The sequence below is a fragment of the Sciurus vulgaris genome, assembly GCF_902686455.1.
Source record: "Sciurus vulgaris genome assembly, chromosome: 3".
NCBI classification, from domain to species: Eukaryota; Metazoa; Chordata; class Mammalia; order Rodentia; family Sciuridae; genus Sciurus; species Sciurus vulgaris.
In genome coordinates this window covers 144719652-144741751 of record NC_136463.1, presented here as the reverse complement: position 1 = coordinate 144741751, position 22100 = coordinate 144719652, and the positions used below count along the sequence as shown (strand labels likewise).

The window sequence follows — 22100 nt, the reverse complement described above, 5'->3', positions numbered from 1 at the left end:
AGTGACATTTAGGAAACACTGCTGTATGGGGTCATCTGGACTAAGGTGGCTCTCCCCTATGGGGAATATGAAGATTTCCAAAAGGACAAGAGAGGTATAGACAATTTAAACTTTAGGATTGGGAAAGGGGGTTTCATATCCTATTTCTAAATTGAAAATCTCTAAATAATTGCTCTCAGCAAATACATTTTCCTTAATTGCTTGCTCCATGGAAAAGGAAAGAGGGCTTCACTCTAGGTTTCAACTAGAGTACTAAGAACTCCAGGAAGGCACATTGCACCTAGGTACACAGGAAGTCTTCTGGATCAACTTCAGCCAACTTTTCCCACCAAGGAAAGGCATAGCTCATATAGAATGAGCTCCACATCCCCAAATTATTGGATATTTCAATGACAAAAACTATAAGTGATGGAAGTTATTAAAAAAATTCTCATTTAAAATCTCATTGTGGACCTTTTTTTTTAAATCCTTGCATAACACTCACAATGAAGTTTAAGATTAAATAATTTCTCTATTTAAAAATACTTTGGAAAATATGTGGTTGGTAACTGTTATTTTGGCTAACTCCAAATGAATAATCTGCAAATAAGATATCTGGAAAAATTTAACACATTGACCCGCAGAATATTAGTCTTTTCCATGCTGACTTTCATTCAGGACTTTCATCCTGAAGCTACATTCAAAAAGCGACCAATGGTGACGACCAGGGACCTGTGAATAGTCATGGCACATCTATACCAGGGAGGACTGCCCTGGTAACAAGAATAAGGAGCTCTTCAAGATCCTTCACTGGCAGAGAAAGGCAAGGGAACACTGTGAGGTAACGTAACAGCTTTTGTCTGCCAACACAGGGGAAGATAAGAACTATAGTCTTACTTCCTTGCAAGCATCTGCAAAAAGTAGTAAAAGCAACTGAAAGCAAGTTAACTTTTTTGGGGGAGGGACAGGAACTGAGTAGATGGGTGACTAAGGGGATGGAGAATTTGTATTTTACACCTTTTTACACTTCCTAATATGTTGAACAATGTAAATGTATTCCCTATTTAAAAAAATTAAAACTACTCTTGGTCCCAAATTTCTATTTGCCTATTATAGGAATGATCAATGTACTACTTTAGGTACATGGTGGAAAAGAATGAAGACAATTTTATCCTTTACCTGCACCGATAAACACAAAGACTATTGAGAAATTCTTTATGTGAGCAATTTTTTTAAGTACAAAAATCAAAAGAAAATCCTTGGAAAATATTTTCAATGACTGTTTCTGGCTTATAAAAGATTAGTGGAATTCAATTAGCACAGAGAACATATAATGTTTGGACTGTAAAACCATTCCATGAGACAATACATTGACACACAACATATGCAAATAGTTTGGAATACAAAAATACAGTTGTGATCCAACAAATGGCACCAAATTAGAACAATTTTATTATTTAACAAGATACCAAGATATGTACATTATCCTCCCAAATAAGAAACAATTTGATTTCAAAATTCAAAATATAATTCCCCAAATGAATCCTTATTGTAAATTTGAAAGGGAAAAAAAAAAAAAAAAGCTCTGCAAATTAACATAAACTTAGTTTTGATCCTTGACTAAAATATGCACCCTGTACCAACCACCGCTCTCATACAAAAATGTATACTATAAATAAAACTTTCAAAAAAGATCTTGGATGTTTATTGCACATCATGCAGAACGTCTGGCACTCTCTGAGAGGCTTTCAGCCTACTTCACCAAGTTAGCTGGGAAAATAGCCATTACAATTCCAATGACACCAACACTGCAGATATTAACATACTAGGATCCTATATGTTGTTCACCAGAAACAGAAACAATCTTACCAGACTGCTACTGTCACTCTTCCTAAAATAAGAAGGACTTCTGTTTTCCACTGTTAAAAGTAATTATTGGAGATCTGAACAAATAAAACGTCCTGTTTAAATGTCAGTTTTTGTTTTTCCAATAGAAAAAGATGTAGAGGGGTTTCACCCAGTCATATTTCTATTTCTTCCAGGACCGGCCCTTCTTGAAGTATGTATTGTTTATGATCATGTTACAGGGTTCCAACCAAAAATGCTGTCCATCATTAGCAGTTATTATTTCGGTCTCCATCTTGTCAAACCTTCTCAGCTGTTGTTAAACCAGCACAAACCAGTCGGAATGCAATGGCCTTAAAAGTAAAAAGGCTCCTAGTAAGTTTTTATATCATTTAGCACAGTGCCCAGCATAGAGAGGGCATTCAATAAATATTTGATAAATGAATGTACTATCTTTTAAGACCATTTCCTACACTTACATGTGTTAATGATTTATGAGTAATACACTGATTTAGGGGTACACAGATCTAAAATGGTAACTAAAGAGAAAACGTATGACAGAAACAGACACTGTTAGTTTCTACGATCCTGCCCCTGGACAAAATGTGTATTTAAGGGTTAAACTATTACAATAATAAAAATTGATTAGTCAGATACTTTTATTTTGCCAAGGGACTCTAACAGTTAACCTTTGGCAGTTTCCAAACATACAATGAACCCCAAATAAAACAAAACAAAATTGCACTATTACAAGGAGTCCATGAAAGCAGAGAGGAGAAACCAGTTAGGGGACAGCAACTTCAAGGAGACGGTTGTTTTTTCGTTTGCACGTTGGGACGCTCCCATTTTTCTGGCTGCCCTGAATGAACTTCACACATACTTTGTCCTGCCTGAACTGTACCAGGAACCTAGGAGAAAAGAATCAAACAAATTAAGGTATATACAAAACAGATGGTAATTACAGTAACATTAGATTTTGTTTCTTAATGGGATATTGATCTTGACAAGTATTACCCCTTCTCATTAACACTTCTTAACACAGAATTGTATCACTGTCTTTCACTTCCAATAGCCATTCAGCCCTAACTAAGCCAGAGCTCATTAACTAAACAAATTCCAACAAGGCAGCAAGAGCTGAGAATAATTATTTCCATGCTTCAAAAGGAAAGACCAAGATGTTCTATCTCCATCTTGTTCCTGGCAAAAATATGATATAAAAATATAAATATGCAGCGTGTAGGAACTTCTTTTCCTATTGACATTAACATACATTAAACGTCTCCATGTTCATAGCTCATGATCAAGATTCATGCTAGAAACACTGACAGCTCAAATGTGTGGGGGACCATGTGCCACACCGTTCCTGGCCTCTTACTTGTATTAACTCACCTGCAACATGATCCTAGGAGGGGACGACTACTATTTACCTCCATTTCTTAGAGGAGAAAACTAAAAATCATGCTCCAGCAAACAATTACATGGAATGCGTTATTTTGCAGCATTAATACCACTTAGTATTTCAAAGTAAAAGCAACACAGACTAGTTATTTGGATTTAAAATATTCAGAGAAACAATTGTATAATTTAAACAACATACATATATGTTTGATAGAACAAATTCACTGTAGGCTTCACCATATTTAGGGCTTCATTTTGAGAAATGCTATACTCCTGCAGGTTATCCTCAATATGCAATGTTTACCAACTAAACCGTTTTGAGTTAAGGATTAGGAATTATAAGATAGCTGAGTCTCTCAATGAATTCAATCCTCACTTCTACCTGGGCAAGTTAAAAACTGCACTAAGGAACAAATGAGACTGATTCCCTTTCTGAAAACCAACGTCCAGTTTATCCATAATGACTAGAATCACTATTTCTTCTGAAAAGGAAGTGACAAGGTAGGGGTTAGTCACTCAATTGCCTGCTGTTTATGACGCTACTTCTCTGTAGTTGGCAAGAAAATGGAATAAAGCCACCATTGGCTGAAAATACAGAACCAGGTATCCCTGGCCCAAGGCTTAAAATGTTCTCAAAGGGGATCTCTAATCCCTGTCTAGGAGCACCCAGAGTTCTGAAAGAACTGCAATGGAAACTTCTTCCCCTGGTGCTATGCAAGTTTCCAACAGGTGCTTCATTTTTATGAGAACAACCAACCATTAGCAACCAGAGGAGAGGAGTGACAATGTTGTCAGCATCTGTTGTCTTCATGTGGCCACACTATACCACTATACCATCATCACCATGCAACTTTTTACTGAAAGCTTATGGCACCAGAACACCATACACCTTTCTGACAGGCAAGGTCCCTGATGCCCAGAGGTGAACTCATCCCAACAGTGCTTCCTGGGTGGTGTGCCTCTGAACACAGCCCAGGAGAGCCACTGGAGGGCTTCTGTGGTTGACCACATTTGGGAATCACAGTACATGCCATCCTCCAAAGCCCCTCAGGAGAGTCAAAAGATTTCAGGGGTTCAGAGAAGTACTATGATAAGACTGATCCTTTTAATGCCCTGGGCCAACTATGAGACTGCTTCATTCATGTATCAAGGAGAAATATATCAACCTATGGAATAAATATGATCTCGTGATGAGCAGGAAATGGCAGGCCCAGAATCCCAAATTATAAAAATCCTCTACCAAAGGGAGTTTAAAACTTGAACAGGCCCTGACAGATTAAAACTGTAATTAATTGGAATTTAACCTGCTGTTATCTTTTTTTCTTCTAATATTCTTTTTTTTTTTTTTTTTTACAAGAGAGTAACAAGTTATTTAGTCCAAATATCTATTCCCAACATAAAAGTACTCATAAAGTCTCATCTCCCACCCCATCCATATCTCTAGTGTTCAGGGAGAACGGAGGATGAGCTGAAGGCACCATAAATCAATCCTAATATCACCAAGAGGGTGATTCTCAAAGGGGCAGAGATAGATATAAACTTATTTTTAAAAAACTACAAAACTCTTTTATTTATTTTTTTGTAGTGCTGGTATTGAACCCAAGGCCTCACACGTGTCAGGCAAGTACCCTGCCACTGTGCTATGTCCCCAGCATGGAAAACTCTTAATTAGAAAATAAAATCTTCCTAAGCTATCTGGTTATCAAATTTTTATAACACATGCAAAGATGTATATAAGTAGTTGATGAATTATGGACTGAAAAATAATCAGTTAAGTATTAATCAATTTAGTTACTCAAATTCATTCAAATGCCTCCCATGGCTATATTTAATAAATGGTGGGATGCCCCATCCTATATGCAAATAATGAGGCTTTACAATTTGAACACAAATGTGAAATGAAGAAAAAGCAAGTTTCAAATTTACATCACTCTTCGCACTACTAATAGACCCTTGTCAACATGGAATGCCTTTTCTCCAACTCCAGTTATAAAAAAGGTCATCTCAAATGTAACAATTCAGAATCTCCCTGGCCACTTCTAAACCCCCTCTTTCCTCAGGATCTACTTCTGCAACAGATGGGCTCAGGTTTAAAGCTCACACCCAATCTGTTAATACACTTTGTTTTCTTTCTAATTACTCTCAGAAGCCAGCTACTCCTCACCACCTCACCCTAGCTTAAGTCACATCACCCTTGCCCTGGACAGCTTCGAGATTCTTCTAACTTATTTTCTCTGCTTTGATCCCTGCCTCCTAATAGTTACTATCCACACTGCAGCCAAAGCCATCTTTGAAAATAAATCAGTCCTGCCACATCCTTGCTCAACACCTATAATGGTCTCCCATCATCCTTAGCAAACTCTCAACTTCGCTCAGAAACCAAGTGCTACATGACCAGCTCCATTTTTCTCTGCAGGGGCTTCTACTATTTGCTCTGCTACAAAGTTTGCTCCCATCTCAGGGCCTTTGTAATTGATGCTGCTCTGCATTTTAAGGCATTTCTCAAGATTGCTGGGTGGCTCACTCCCTTACTGGAGTCACAGTATCAAAGAGAACTCCCTGAACTCCCTGTCAAGAAGAATCCCCTCTGATTCTTGCTTTACTTTCCTCTACCACAAGCATTTGTCACTAGCCCAAATCTATCACCTACTTATTATTTCATTTGGGCACCTTCTTTCCCACTAGATTGTCAGGTACCCAAGGTAGGGACTTGGACAGTGTCATTCACTGCCTGTCCTTTAACCAGCACAAATACTAGACACATAAGGTACATAAGAAGTTGCTATATTAATGAGAGATCAGAGATGTGAATTAAAATTATACAACTAAAAGCAAAAAGGTGTATTAAACAATACATGAACATACTCATCAGAAATTTCAATATTGAGCTTCTGTTTGGTTTGGCTGAGAGTCGTGCGATACAGCTTGGTGGCCATTTCAATCAGGTGGTCACTGCTGAAGAGAAAGTCTCCTTTACTAGCTGCTTCTGAGCCCTGAAAGGACAAGTCAAGAGTCAGAGATAATTAAAGACAGCTGAGGAGCAAAATGTTTACAGGCTTGGCTAAAAACCTATTTACAATTTTATTAAAACTTCAGACACAGAGTCCATTTCCCCAGAGTAAACAGTAAGGACAAGAGCAGTACTTCTTTCAACCAGCCAGGGCACTTGAGTAAGGTTATCTGACCCCTTGCTACCAAAGCTGGTTGACAGACAAGCAGGAGCATCGAATAACGTGGGAGCTTGTTAGAGAAGCAGGAGCTCAGCTCCACTTATAGTAGCTACTGAATATGAAGAGTCCACAGCAAGATCCCTGGGTGGGGGGGGGGTCTGCACTTTCAGGATCAAGGAGCACTGACCTAGCTTATGACTCAATCTGAAAAGGCTATTTAAAAAACTCCTCAGTGATTTGGTTGAAAAAAAAAAAAAAACAAAAACAACAATAACACTTGCAACAAATATCCTAAAGTAACAGCTCTCAACCTAAACTGTACCAGGGAATTATCTGGGGGATCTTTTCAAAAACAGGATGCTTATGTTTCATTGTGAGGGTATACTCTGAAAGTAAGCATTTCTTAAAGTACCATGCTACTTTAAAGTGTACTTGAGGTGGAGAATCACTGTCCTGGGACTCCAAATGCCCCCTTTAAGATGCACAGTAGGGAAAACAGGCTAAGGTAAAGTTTTTGGGTTTTTCTGTTAGGAGTAATCAGTGTCACTATATTATCTGGATGCACGTCCCTAAATATAACTAACATTTGTTAACATTTATGTATTTAGTAATGATGTGTTACATGAAAGGTACTGTGCTAAGCACTTTACGTACACTACCACTTAATCATCATAGCAATGCCATGAAGTAGGGAGATTATACCCATTTTAAAGATAAGAAAAATCTGGTAGCTTATGTATGTTAAATGATGTGGCCATAGGCATCACAGTTACTGAGAACAAGTCTAGTTACTACACTTAACCACTCCATTCAATTAGTAGGTTCTGGTTAAGCAAAAAGTATGAACGTTAAAAAAAAAGCTTTAGGTCAAAATCATTAGGTGATGGTTTTATTGCAGTTTGTCCTTTGATTAAAAAAAAAAAAAACAAATGAAAGATGAACAAGAAGACATCTGTAGGTTGGTACACAGAAGAAACAAAAGCAAGAGACATAATTCAAAATGTTAAGTGAGCAAGTCAATAAAAGGGACTAACCTTATTCAATTATTGAAAAATCAAACATGAGATTTTATATAGGAGTTAACATAGACAAAATCTGCAAATCAGTAGGGAGGACATCAGGCAACAGGACTAATCTGATGGGGAAAATTTTAACTCAATGGCTGAGAAATTGGACAAAGGGAGAATCATTACTGTCAAGTCACTAGTTGAACTTTTACCTCCTTGAGGTGGACAGCGAAGAAGCCGTCATTTTGAGAGCTCATTGACACCTTGGTCACATCCACCAGGGGAACCTCTGACTTGATTTGTCCAGACTTTTGATCAGCGAGAAGGAGATTATTATTTGTTAAGAGGAAAATTCGGGATGTACTCTAAAACAAAACCAAAAGGGATATAAAGCCAGTGATCACAAGCGCCCCAAAATGGTCTACAAGTTTAAAGCATTAGTTATGTGCAGAAGTGCATATTTTATTCCAGTATCTTTCAGTGAGCATTCCTATATAAACTGAGAACATGTCAAAGGAGATGAAAAACAAATTTAAATTCATATACATTTCAGAGAGTAAGCAAAATTCTGCCTAAGTCTAAAGGTGAGGCGAAATCACCTCAAGTTAACTCCACCGAGAATATGAAATATAAATTTTAACATTCAAGAACTAAGGATGCCTGTCTTTGAGGCCTCCCAAGTTTTCAAGGTTAGCATTTTTACCTTCCCATTAGCACGGTTAATTTTGTTCACAACTTCAGCAATGATGATCTTTTCTTCAATGGCATCTTTGAGTTTCTTGTACTTGGGATTCTTGTTGATTTCCAGATAAGCTCCTTGGAATGGCTGACCAACACTAAGGAGAAACAATTCCTGCCTATTAGAAATGGTTTCAAATGGAAGTACCACAGGCAAAAGGAAAGAAGTCAGTTACTTCTAAAGAGTAGCTGACAACTTCATGACAAGTAATATCAATTTATTTTATTTATTTCACTTGCACCTGTCCTAAATATAAGTTGGAAATGAAAACTTAAAACTGTTTCAAATATATTGTAGATGTGATCATGGCATTTGGTAGGTAGGACTTTTAATAACTATCTTATCCCGTGGAACAATCAAGATAGAAATCACCAACAATGAGGGCCAGACTCAAGTACATGGCCTCATGTGAAGGAAAAGGCAATTCCTTCTAATCTTTTAATATAAAGTTAACGGCTGCCCACAGAGGATTTACTAACATCTTTAAACAATATGTGGCACTGAAAAAATAAATGAAATCATTCCTATCACCCTCTCCAAAGAAAAATTTCATTTTCTCACGAAGAATAAGAAAATCAATAGGCCTTCTGGGGAAAAATGGATTTAGGGTAATCACTGAAGAAGGGAACTACATAGCACTTAGTACAGCATGTAGCTCTGGTTCTGAATAGGCAAAGTATGAAAGGGAACCCATTCCTAGGATGTGCCTCCAAGTGGACAGAGCGGCGAAGATGCACATTCAGAATCAGGGCAGTTTTCTTTCAAACAAATTACTTCTGGAGAAAGGTACAACACGCATGTGTCACTAGGATGTCAGTTTCCCTGAAGACTGGGGTGACTGTCTCAGGGAAATTTCTTCAAAGATACCAAGGGAAAAAACTGCAGCTTCAAGAGATCTACAAGCTTCATTCTGAGCTATTCAATTCTGGCAGTGTGCACACACAACTTTAAATGCTTGGGTCGTGGGTGGAGGATTAGGGAAGAAAAAATCTATGTAGGTGGCCAGTGCTTCACAGCTCCTGGGATATGAAAGGCCAACGCCCATAGGAGCTGCTGTTTTGAAGAGTGGTGGGAGGACCGATTATTCCACCTCTCCCACTGCTCATGGTGTGAGAGCACCACCATCCCTGACAACTGGCAAAAACCACCCAAAAAGGACTTGGCTTGAAGTTAACTTTTTTTATGTGTTCATATTCAAGCATGTTTTAAATAATGAAAAGTGCTAAGAGCCTTTGAGTGTGCCTCCTCAAAAATGTACTCTCCAGCCTCCAGTTTCTAAGAGTCATCTACAGGGAATGTTCATTAAGAAGGTGACTTTCTAAGTGTATAAAAGGAAAGCTGAATAGCATTAGTTGCTAGAGAAAGCATCCAGACAGTTCTCCTGTTGCAGAAGTAGGCTTCGCAGAGCAGGAACTTGGGACGACTCTAGATTCAGGCACTATGTTGGATGTAAGGGAGTTAAGTCTGACTTGGAATAGCCAAATCAGCTAACAAGGAAGCTGTGCAACTTAAAATAGTTAAAGCCAATGAGACTGGCAACTTGTATTTATTTAATCCTTTAAAAAGAAGAACTTCCAAACAGGTATGAAGATGGAGACAGTATATGAAATACATGTGAGTACTTAGAATATACAATTTTTATTTCTAGGTTGCTGTTTAGAAGAAGTTAAAAAGTTGTTACTAAAAGAAGTTAGAAGATTTTTTACTGAAATTATATGAGTACTTTTTTATAAGTGCCAGATGAAAATAGTAATTGTGGGGGGACATGATGGATGCAGGATATATACAAATACTCAGATGAGCAGTCTTTGCTGAGGACTTCCATTGCCAAACTTGCAATTGTGTTCCTTCTTTTTCTGAGTATGTGGTGTTGATAATAAAGAAGCTGAAATTGCTGCATAGGCCACTGAAATCATGACCGCCGAGTTAGCTGACCAAAGGACACCACAAACCCATGTTTATGCAATACCCAAAGACTAATACACTGTTTCATTTTCTTGACCTTACAAATGAGTTTCTGGCCTGGCTTGTTAGGGCAGGAAGATTGGAATGGTATTTACAGCATATTGCAAAGAGAATTCTGTAAACAGGAATTTACAATGCAAGTTTATCCTAATAGCCTATATATTTTTTATTTTATATGACTTCTAATTATTCAGTAAAGTATGCAGGCTAATGTCAATAGAGTAAAACCACCTGTAATCTCATTTCATTAAAGTGTACTATGGAAGTTATTGCTCAAGTGTATTTATGTGCATTCATATCCAGCTAATTAGAAAATGATTCACAAAGTTAATAATCATCCATTACTGAAACTGAACTTCACTAAGAAAGACCTTCGTATACATTGGGGAACAAGTTTTAAAATATTGACTTTTATAGGTAAAGCAAAACCAGAATACCTAGATGGGTATAAAGCCTTCTTATCCTTGAAGAGCTCACTGGCTTCTAGTTTCTCTTCATAAATAAGTTTCTGCTGGTCTGTGAACTGGTCCCTGTATTTTTTACACTGTGAGATATTAGGAGAAAATCAACAACAAAAAAGAAAACATCACTTGTACAAATAAACCATTAGTTGTTCTTAAATATACTAAGTTAATTTAGTAGCGATAAGAATAAAAGCAAAAGTGTAAAAAGCATTCATTTAGGAGGCCAAAAACATTTTTTCCTTTTTGATTTTTAAAAGTTGGTCTTGAAAAAGAACATAAAGGCTATTACTTGTATTGCAGAACGGGAATACTTCTTCAAAACCCACCAGGGCCCAACTGGCATGTGCCTGTGAGGGGCAGACACATTTTGCTGTGATGTTAGTTCCTAAGGATCTGAGTCCTGAGGCTCAGTCTTTAAGAGAGACAGGAAGTAAAAGTTGGACCTAGCAATCTACTGCACATATTTATACCCGCACACAGAAGATGACCCAAAAGCTTTGCAAAACAATACTTCTGTAATTTGTGCACTCTGCTATTTTCTATTCTGTAGTTATTTCATTAAAAAACCCTGGTAGCAATCTACTAAATTGATTTTAAGATTCACAAATACGCTATGATGAATAGTTTGAAAAACACCAGTACAAATCCTCCTACTACCACTTTACAATGTGGATGGACACCTGAGAAGTTCCACTTCACCCTGACTCTGAGGATGCAGTGAAAGAAGACGGGGATGGCCAGAGAACCAGGGACAGACTTCTAAGATAAATGTTCCAAGAAATTCAGTTAAAGGCGGGGTTGAATACCACTGTTGAAATAACTTCATGCACAAACATTAGCATTGCTGCTAATTCTTCCCACAAAAAGACCCCCTTCAGGATGAAACAGGTTTCTCAACCCCCAGTTCCTGTTCAAGAGAGGCCAGGATGGGGTCGGAGGGGAGGGTAGACCCCTGCATTAGCAGCTCCCTGTTGTTCTTTCTGAAAACAGTTTCCATGTTAGACTCAAAGGGGAAGATGAACAATTGAAAAGCTGTTGAATCTGTTACAGAATAGACTCATAATTCAGTTCCATATGTTGAGCAAGTCCCACTCATCAGGCTAATTAGCAATAATGTCACTCTATACATGTGTGATCCTGACAAAGGACAAGCCTACACTGCTGGGCAGAAAAGTGCTACCTGGAAAATATATCCACTCTTCATTCCTGACTAAATATAAACTCTTCCACCTAATGATTTTATTACATTTGATAATTGCATATATTTAGCAATCCACATATTTAGTTGAACCAAGTTTCTGAAATAAAGCCAACATCTATAACAAGTACCCCATGTGGCCTAACACCTAAACTGCATGCTGTACTTTCCTATGAAATTGAGAGTACTAAGATATAAGGCAATATAAAATAGATTTTCAGTTTCCCTTTATTTTAGGCAGAGGACATTTTGTCTTTTAGGGACTTTAATGCCTTTTTCCCATCAATCCAAGTGTTGTGATCCTATGTGGATCGTATATATTCAATAGATCTGATAAACTCACACAACTGTAGGACTTAACTATCTCCTATGAAGGTATTTACATTTCATGGCTTCTATTTCCTATGATATCTTTCTGACAAAGACAAAAACACAAACTGGACTACTTGAAAGCAACTGGAACCTGGAACAAAAAGTCAGTGCAGCCTCTTGCTCTTCTTTCTAATCACAGCCAAGAGGAGACCTCACAAGGCAATGCCTGGGCTGCTGAAGGATCTCCCACAGAAAGTCAAGAACAGTGAATGCAAGACTCAAAATATCAAAGTCCTCAAATAAGTCCCTCTGAGGCCAAGGAAGAATGTGTTAAAAATCTGATTTCACATAACAGCTGTCAAACACCTGAAATATATCAATGACATTTTTTACCCTCCACAAGTGGAAAATTCTTTTTAGTTCCTTGTGAGTAGAATCCAAGAATAAGTAAGGTCTGGATGGCCAATTCTTGTCTATTGGCGATAAGGAAGGCATCTTATTTTTCATTTCCAAGAAGTATTTTTGCACCTGTGTTGGGTTTGACAGAAGATACTGGATGAGGAAAATATACCGGAAAAGACACTGTTTTAGATTCTCCATGATCAAATTAACCACAGTCTTCAGTAGAATTTATCAAGTTTTAGTCCATAAAACTTTTTAAACTCCTCTGAGAAGTCTCTATTCCAGTCTTTCATACCAAGGGGAAAAATCAGAGCTCTATGATATGGTTAAGAGAAAAGAAAAGCAACTCAAATAGTCACATGAACAGCAGTATTAACACCTGCCAACATTATGGAGCTGTACTGTCAAACAAGCAGCCACTAGGTATATGTGGCTATTTGTATTTAAATTTTTGGAAATTTAAATTTAATAATATTAAAAATAATTCAGTTCCTAGTCACACTACCACATTTCAAATGCTCAGTAACTATAGTGGCAAGAAGATACTTTATTGTATCTCCAAGTTACAGAACACATTCGTCTCTGTAGACAGTGGACAGCACTGCTATAGAGAACATATGATCGCTGACTTCATGATGGTTCAGCTTGTGATTTTTCTGACTTTACAATGATGCAAAAGCAATGTGGATTCAGTAGCAACTGTACTTTAAATTCTGGTCTTTTCCTGGAATAGTGGCGTGTGGCTCAATGCTCTCCAGATGCTGGGTGGCAGCAGTGAGCACAACACTAGTCAGCCATGCATCAGGAGGGTGCACAACTGAAACTCCACAGTGGGCTGTGCTGCTCTGGCTAGTTTGGTAGGTTTGGCTTATTCAATGCATTCTCAGCAGGATGTTTTCAATTTACGATGAGTTAATGGGAGTGCACCATCATAAGTGGAGGAGCATCTGACCTAATGTGCCAGGCACTGTAAGAGCTTCACAGCATTACATTTTACAGATTTTACAGATGACCAAACAAGTTTGGCAGAAGCTAAATAACTTGCCAAAGTAACAAATCGTAAGCAGCAGTATGGGCCAGCCCCAGTGTCTGCACTCTTTTCCCCACTGCATACACTTCTCTAGAAACAAAGGGTAACAACAGAACCAGTTTCACCCAGCCTTGCTCTCCTTCACTCCTAACTTTTTTGACCTGCTGTAGCTCAAGCAGTTGAACAGAGGAAGAGTCCGACTTTCCTGGTGAATCACTTTCCTCAAAGTTTTTCTGTCAAATAAGATGACAATTTTATGAATCATGTATGGGCCCACTATCATCTTTCTAATATATTCTCCTGAATATGGGGCATGGGGAATGATATGAAGGGTTATTAACTCTGTTACAGTTATGATTTGGGGGTTGGAGGGGTACCAGGGACTGAACTCAGGGGCACTCGATCACTGAGCCACATCCTCAGCCCTACTTTGTATTTTATTTAGAGATGGGGTCTCACTCAGTTGCTTAGCAGCTTGCTTTTGCTGAGGCTGGCTTTGAACTCGAGATCCTCCTGCCTCAGCCTCCAGAGCCACTGGGATTACAGGCATGTGCCACTGCACCCAGCTACAGTAATGATTTAAAATCATTACCAAAAAGACATTGTCAATTTAAAAAATTCACAATTTACTGAGTTTATTGAGCTGGTGTTAGCAAGTTCTTAATCCAATAAGGTTAATTAGCCATACTCATGAAGTGTCAACTTACAATTCTCTGAAGCGTAAACTCATAGATTTTCTTTCCAGCATTAGCTCTGAAGAACTTCCTGTACTCCCTACGTACCTTTAAGAAGAAGAGACAGCATATGAGCACAATGATACACCTCTTTTTAAAAAAAGACAATTTGTGAAACAAGCAATTTATAAGTGTCCTTTCTGGACTGAGTAAACTAATGGAAGCACACTCAGATGGTAGATCTTAAGTCAGAGACAAAGAAATTGAGAGATGCAAAATGATAATACCAAAATGAATTGATGTTTTAAATCCTATTAGTAGGTTTTTTAAATAGATGATTTGACAAGAAACATTTGTGCAAACTTGTCACAAATTAAAATACACGTCAGAAAGTACTATATAAGATATTCTCCATTTTTTTTTTTAACAAATGGGGGAAAATATCTGAGGAATTATATTGAAATTTCCAAAAACCTTGTATATGAAGACAGAACTTCAAAGTTGTACACTGAGAACTAACTGTGGTTATAAGTAAGTATTTAAAAGTTTTTAAACTACCATTATCCTCCATTTACTTACTTTCTCTCATCTCTACTCTTTATACTTAATGTTATCATAGCACTTAAAACATCATATTATAGTTTTGATTCACACTTTCCCTTGCCACATGGTTATAATTTACTTCATATACTGTCTAATCAATAACAATAACTAAATGAGATGTCTGCTGAATGAATGATGCAGCTAAACTTTGAAGTTGAAAGAGAAATAATTAATTTTTTATCATCCTGATATAAATGAGAGAGCAGTATTTAGCAAAATGTTACTCTATTTGAATAATCCAGGAATTATGTAGCTTTTTCTTTTGTCTCCAGTTTCCTAGGTTTAAATGCACATGTTCAAAATATTTCTACATGAGAAAGCTACCAACCTTCTAACCAAACTCAGTTTGCAGATAAATAATCTTATGTAAGTATTTGTAAGTTAAGAATTTCACAATATAATAGTTAAGACTGTAGATTTCTTTTATAATTTTTTCAGGTTTAGCAACAGTGAGCTCTGTTCCAACAAGAAAGGGACCTGGTGGGTCAGAGTAGAGAAGCATGCTGTTGAAAAGCCAGGCAGGTTCCAAACCACACAAGTCTTGTAGCCTCTGCTCTACCCTCCACCCGCTGTTTCTCTGTCTGTCACCCAGTTGGTCCCTCTGGGTTTTTGAGCCTCTGACCCATTCTATGCAACTGAAGATTATTAAGGTTTAAAATTTTGGCCATATGCCATATAGGCAGTTCTTCCTTGTATTTATATTCCATTAATAATTTCCCTTTTAGCCATAGAACTGTTAGATTCACCAATGTTTTGAATCTCTAACTTATGATGCTAGAAAGGACATGAAGAAATTGAAAAATTCCTGAAATTATAACAGCACAGGAAAGCACGCAAATTAAGGTGGAACAAGTCACATAAGAACATCTTTCAACATGGATTAGAAGTTCTGCTGCATCTACTTGAAACTCATTATAACTGAGCTCACTGCAGAGCCATTGAGATTATAGGCACGCGCCACTGCACCTGGCTACAGTTATAATTTAATATCATTACCAAAAACACATCGTCAATTCAAAAAATTCACAATTTTCTGAGTTTATTGAGTTGGTGTTAGCAAGTGCTCTTTGATATTCTACAGGTCAGGCCATTTTTTCCCCCAAACATAGTCACATACAGTAAAAGGCTGGTGACAACATGCTGGCATATACAATGGGGTCCCCTCATGGGCACCAGGAGTCCTAAAAGGGTCTGGTATACTTTGTAACCATTTCTAAAAGAAAATCAAGTTATTTCAAAGGACAAAGCTATTGTTCATATCAATATAATCTGCTTTTAAGAAAAAGAGACAAAATTAATATAATTTTTGGACTTCAAAGAAGCTTAATCTTATTCCATAACAATAATAGTGGAAACATATTAAAATACTTTGTCTCATTGGAAATTGGGGGAAAAGCTATTACTAGAGTAAGTCCAGTTAACTTCTGCTAAAATAACATTTATCTACAAGCTGAATTTGTACAGCAGGTTGCTAATGCACACCTTGGACGCAAAAATATTTTGAAATGATATGTAATTAAACCCAGAACTGAAGATAAACATATTTATTACTAATGGAAATTATTACAGAGTAAAAATCCTGACTTAATGCTGTTTATTTCCCTTCTTTTTTATGAAAATTAGAATGCAAATTAGAAGATGTAACTAAAATGGAAAAATGTTTGGTTTTGTTTAGCTTCTAAAAAAATGCAGTTACAGAACGTATTCAGAATTCTTCAAACAGAACACCTGTTAAATTCACATTTAAGTAACTTCTTAATTACTTCATGAAAAATCAGGATTAAAAAGGACATTTTACTTAAAGTTTATAGGATGAACTTTCAGGGAAAATGTAGATTGTTCAAAGATTCAGGGATATTTCTAAGGGTTGTTCAGATTCAGAGTTAATTATTTCTCAGTTAATATTCAAATATTTAGAATAACAAATGTTATCAGATTAAAGTAAAAATAATGAAGAGGAATACTGTAAAAAAAGAGATGTGGGGCTAATTATTCCTAACAGGCAATATGGATGATTTGTTATGGTGATTAGTTGTTGAATATAAGAAGACCAAATCCTCCTGTTGTCTGCAGGTCATTCTAAAGGTTTTCAGAGCTCAGTCATATTTACATATTTAATTATGTGTATCCTTATCCTACCACAGCAATAAGCATCACTTTGGAATAAAACCTGTCCTAATCACAAGGCATTTGAATTTAAAGTTCTCATTAACTGAACGATCCACTGATCTCTGTTATCTCACTCATGAAAATCTGTAAGTTGACTGATGCGAAACCCTTTGGTGTCTATACTGAACAGTTAGAATGATGGTTGCTTTTTTTTTTTGGTGCTGGGGATTGGACCCAGGGTCTTGTGCATGATGATGGCTGCTTTTGAAGAATGCTTGACTCTAAGCAGTCATTAGTGGAGCAGAAGAGGCGGACGCAGGCAAAGGAAACCTGCCATGCCCAGGCTGGTTACTGTGGATGGGCATGGGAGCTTTCAGCTCCACCACTGTGTTCTGTCTCATGATTATAAAAAAAATATGCTCAAAAGATAACACAAAATCAAAGCATCTTGCATAAAATATGCCACACTGTTACCTATTTGACAACTATTACTTAAATTAAAATTGCAAAAATATTAGCATACATGTTTCTTCTCAAAAAGAAAATCAGGCAAGATGACATTTTACAGACTGTGCAGACCATCAGCAAGCATTATCAGTAGTTTTCTCAGGTTAGTAGGTGCTAGGCTTTATGGAGTTCACCCTGGACAGAAAGAAGTGGTGGAGGAAGTACCTTCAGTCCAAGCCAGTAAGCCCAAATGACAGCAACCGCATGCTTACGCCTAGCCTCCTCCTTCAAGCGTTTCAATTCCCTTCGAGCCTAGAATGTTTTAGATAGTAAATAAAAGAGACGGCCCAATGCAGACAGCACAAATGACCAGAAAAAGATACCCCACCAAACAGAAGAGTCAATTTATGAATAGGATTCCAGAACGACAGAGGAATAGCGCAAAACCACTTCAACCCAAGGAATCAGTGTCAAGCTGGCAAGGCTGTTGATGATTCTACTCCAGAGAAGGCAATTTGTGTGGCACCCAAGGTAATTGTCCCTCATTTCCCCTGTCCATTCTTCTTTTTTTCTCTTGTTCTGGCTCTCTTTCTTTCTTTCTCCTTTCTCTTATTTCCTCATTGAAGCCTTAGAACTGTGAGTGACACAGTGACTTCACCAGACTTCCTTTTGCTGAGAGCACACGGGGCCACAGAGGCTATGAACCTCATTTCAATGAATACAAAGGCAATGCTCATGAATGACCATTGCAAAACTGAAGGAATAAAGGTTGTTTCATTGAAGTGCAAACAAGAAAGAAAAAGAAAACTTAAAAACTGAAGAATTCTTTCCAGTTTAAAAAAATAGTAGTATGTATAAAAATTAAACTTTAGTCAAGGTTCCAAACAGTGAAAAATTTTGGAGACTGAAATAAGGCAAAGAGTGAAATAACTTTAAGGTTTGAAAATTAATCTTATGGAAAAATTAATGCATGCTATTTTAAATGAAAGAAATAGAAATGTCTTGGTTTTTCAAGACATCATCAACTGGGAAATCAGATTCATCCATGAAGAAATCCCAGCAAAAACCATCTAAGAGTCCTTCTGCCTGTGCTAGGACATTTCATTTCCCTTAGATGACAAAAGGAACTAGCTTGTTTTTCATAGATTTTTTTAGGAAAAACACCAATGAACAATTTTGGTTAGTTTTTGGCAAACTAAGTTCTTTATGCAGGCAAAGGTTGACTTTTCTCATTTTTTCTCACAAGATGGGATCATAATGTTAACAAGGTAAACTTAAAAACAGAGGACTCTGTAGATATTTGTGTCTCTAACTGAAATACACATTTTTAGCAAAGATGACCTTTGGTTTTCTAAGTAATGAAAACATCTAAAAACCTTGTCCCTTGGGGTATGTGAAATGTTCAGAGCCCACGACTCTGCCTGGGGATTAGGGAGAACATTTCAGGAGGCCTTTGTTTCTGAAAGCAAACAGCTGATGGTGAAATTCCTGGGATTCTTCGGTGGCAATTATAGCTAGCTTTGCATGAACACAGTTTTCTGTGAAATTACAGATAACTCTTTTCACAAGTAATATTTTGCTTCTAATAATCAATATCTGCCACGGAGTGCCAAAAATTTCAATTTCATTCATGAATTAATTTTTTAAGGCATGCATTAAAGGTATTTTCATTGCCAACACATGGAGGACTGATTCAAGCCCAAATCTTAACATTCCCAACATGCCCCCGCACCCCCCCCAAAAAAAATCTCTAAAAACTGCCAGCATACATCAGTGGGGGCAGGAAACCAAACATGCAGGTTACTTAAGAGTTTTTCAAAATGAGCAACTACATACTAGTGCCTTATTAGTAAGCAATTAGTTGTTTGGCCTATACATGCCTAAGCTTCCTAGGCACACTAATGATACATCTCCAGGTTTATTAAATCTGGCTGCTAGGACATGCACCAGGCTGAGTCACTACTAATTGTAATCATTTATCCCCTTGAATACTAAAGATTGATTACTGCAGAATTCCAGGATGGAGTGATGGGATGTGAGCACCAAGTACCTTAGATCCAAGCCAGTAAGCCCAAATAACTGCAATAGCATGTTTATTCCTAGCCTCCTCCTTCAGCCGTCTCAGTTCCCTTCGCGCCTGTGATGCATTTGAAAAGGAGTTACAGAAAAGTTTAAGGCAGGAAAGGTTACTGCTGCTTTCCAATGGAGAAAGAAAAAGAGAGACACCAGTCACCACCAACGGTAAATGCAAAAGCATGTGCCACCACCCCACACCAATATGTTGGAAAGAGCGAGAGGCAAACGCGTGCTCAGTAGCTTAAGCCAGTGAAACATGTTCTGCCCCTGGAGCTGAGGGTCCATGGCTCTGTGCACGTCACTCCCGGCCCATCACCTTCCTCTGGGCCTCTGGCCTACCTGGGTCCCATGCCAGTAGGCGGCAATGGTTGTGGCTGCCTCCTTACAGCGTTTTTGATGTTTCAGTTCTCGTAGGATTTTTCGAGCCTAGGATACAGAATTACCCAAATAAGGGAATGTTTAAAAAAAGAAAAAAATGAAATTCATAGTGACCAAGAGAAAATTCCAGAAGAGATGAAAGTCCTAACACCCATACCCCAGTGAAACATCAATGGCTTAAGAAAGGAAAGCTGAGACTGCAAAGTCCAGAAATGACTATGAGACAGTCAACAACGACAGCACTGAGCATGACGGGGTAGCCTCCTGCCAGATGGGAACAGGAGCCTCCTGGCCTGAGACTGCAACAGGAAAATCTGACCACGGTGACGCAAGCTGATGCACCTCAGAGGGAGAGGAGCATTCTCAGAATGTGCTCAGGGGATCTTTGGAGATACAGTCCATTGTACTTCTTTGATCATGACATATCTCAAATATAACTGTAGCTATTTTTTTTATTTAAAAGAGGTTTTTAAAATTTGCTAATAACATTGACCTTACTGATCCAAACCCAGGGGCTTCTTTACAGTAGTGGCTGGGAATGGATTTCATGAAAGCCAGGAAAGTACTTGGCCTGGAGGTGGACTCGGGGTCCAGGCTCTGAAGTCTCTAGCCTGTAGATGGAGTCCCAGGCTCCAGTAATGAGGTCAGGGAAAGACATGTAGGTAGCAGTCACTTACTCTGCATGCTCAGATTTGCATTCTGACATTTTCTGTGGGACAACCAAGGCCTTGGTGGTCAGTTTAGACAAAGGTCCATCAATGTTGCTAGACTCCTGGCCTAGGCTGTACCCTGTGAAGGAACTCCAAGCCTGGACACACCCTGAGCTTCAAAGTATCCTGTCTGGATCCAGACCACTCCATAACATCTCCCAACAGGAAAGTGGTCAGAAAAGGCCCTGAGCAGGCGGTTCATGAACTTTTTCTGGAGCCGGTAAGATGGTAAATATTTTTGGCTTTGCAGGTTAGATGGTCTCTGACACAACCACCTGACTGCCGTTGTAGTGCTATACTAAAGCAGCTAGACAGTCTGTGAAATAAATGAATGTGATTATGTCTCAACAAATCTTTATGACACTGAAATCTGTATTTCATATTAATTTTTACATGTCACAAAATTCCTTCTTTTGCTTTTTAACAACCATTTAAAGATATAAAAGCCATTCTTGGCTTGCTGGTTGAAAAAAATCAAGTCACAGGTTAGATATGGGGCATGAGACACAGTTCACTGAAGCCTGAATTAAGCCCTGGCAGGAAGGACTAGAACCAGGTCACCCACTGTGACCACCCCTTCTCACCCTCCCTCCATTAGACATGGCCAGAGTTCAGGATTTTTCAGTCATTATGGGGCAATCTGCAAGATGGTCATACGGAAATTGCTGGGCTGGGGGTGCTCAGATGGCACAGGATACACAGGCATGGAAGCAATGGCTGTAAGAGCTTTCTGGACCACAGCTCCTGACAAAAACCTGGGGCAAGGGGATGCTGAGATCACGTACAGTATTATGTCAAGGACTTCCTGCTTGGAGAACAAAGCTCTCAGAAAGAAAGCTGCTTAGCAGGAAGCAGTCAAGACGTGGTCACCAGGGCCCCCGCTTGGCTCATAATATTTATTGTTTCTATCGGACTGTTTACCGGGTAGGCAGGAGGCAGAGGAGTCCTCCCCTGCAGGGTGAGCCTAAATACATCATCCTCTGTGAAGAACCCAACACCCCCCAAATAAACAAAGCAGACTTCTTTTAAACTCACCTTCCAACCCCGGATATATGACTGAATTACCAGGGCAGAACTCTTTATCTGCTGATACCTCTTTTGTTGCTGTAGGATAAAAGGGGAAGATATTAGCAGCTATATTTACATATCTGTGATGTGGACACTGCAAGGCTGAGAAAGAATATTCCCTCACTTAACACAAAGGACTCTTGATCATCCACACTTCTGTAAGCAAACATGTAAAGAACCAAAATAACATAAAGTCTAAAATTATTACAATAAATCCAATATACACATCAAGATGCCAATCGAATAACTTCCAAGTGGCTCAGGAGATACTCCTGTCACCACCTGTTCTATACTGTTCTAAGGCAGAGCCTCCCATTCTGAATGGATCCATCTGCTTTTGAGTGTTCTCTTCTTGGTGTCACTTATCACATGCACCTTAGTGGGCCCACCTCGAATCTCCCTAGTTCCTTTTAGGTTTGTTGTTTTCATCTTGCTTCCATACAGGAAATCAGGTAAAAATTTTGTACACTAATATCAATTGACTGAACATTTATATATGGAGCCCCCATTATAACAGAACTATAAA

General features: G+C 38.2%; 1 protein-coding gene across 4 annotated transcripts in view; it reads right to left on the bottom strand.

Annotated features, from left to right (window-relative positions):
* Positions 1 to 1246: 1246 nt before the first annotated feature.
* The window catches only part of MYO1B (myosin IB), a 170673-nt gene continuing 149819 nt past the window's right edge, over positions 1247 to 22100 (bottom strand). For 2 of the 4 annotated variants that reach the window (XM_079135084.1, XM_079135085.1), the window contains exons 21-31: positions 21542 to 21610; positions 19758 to 19844; positions 19393 to 19479; positions 17568 to 17654; positions 14217 to 14291; positions 12471 to 12605; positions 10541 to 10647; positions 8103 to 8235; positions 7612 to 7764; positions 6088 to 6215; positions 1247 to 2732 (exon numbers count right to left, since the gene is read on the bottom strand). In XM_079135084.1, coding sequence (XP_078991210.1) covers positions 2609 to 2732; positions 6088 to 6215; positions 7612 to 7764; positions 8103 to 8235; positions 10541 to 10647; positions 12471 to 12605; positions 14217 to 14291; positions 17568 to 17654; positions 19393 to 19479; positions 19758 to 19844; positions 21542 to 21610 — 1185 coding nt within the window. In that variant the 3' untranslated portion in view covers positions 1247 to 2608. The remainder of the gene's footprint in view (positions 2733 to 6087; positions 6216 to 7611; positions 7765 to 8102; positions 8236 to 10540; positions 10648 to 12470; positions 12606 to 14216; positions 14292 to 17567; positions 17655 to 19392; positions 19480 to 19757; positions 19845 to 21541; positions 21611 to 22100) is intronic. The other 2 variants (XM_079135086.1, XM_079135087.1) reach the window with 2 other exon arrangements.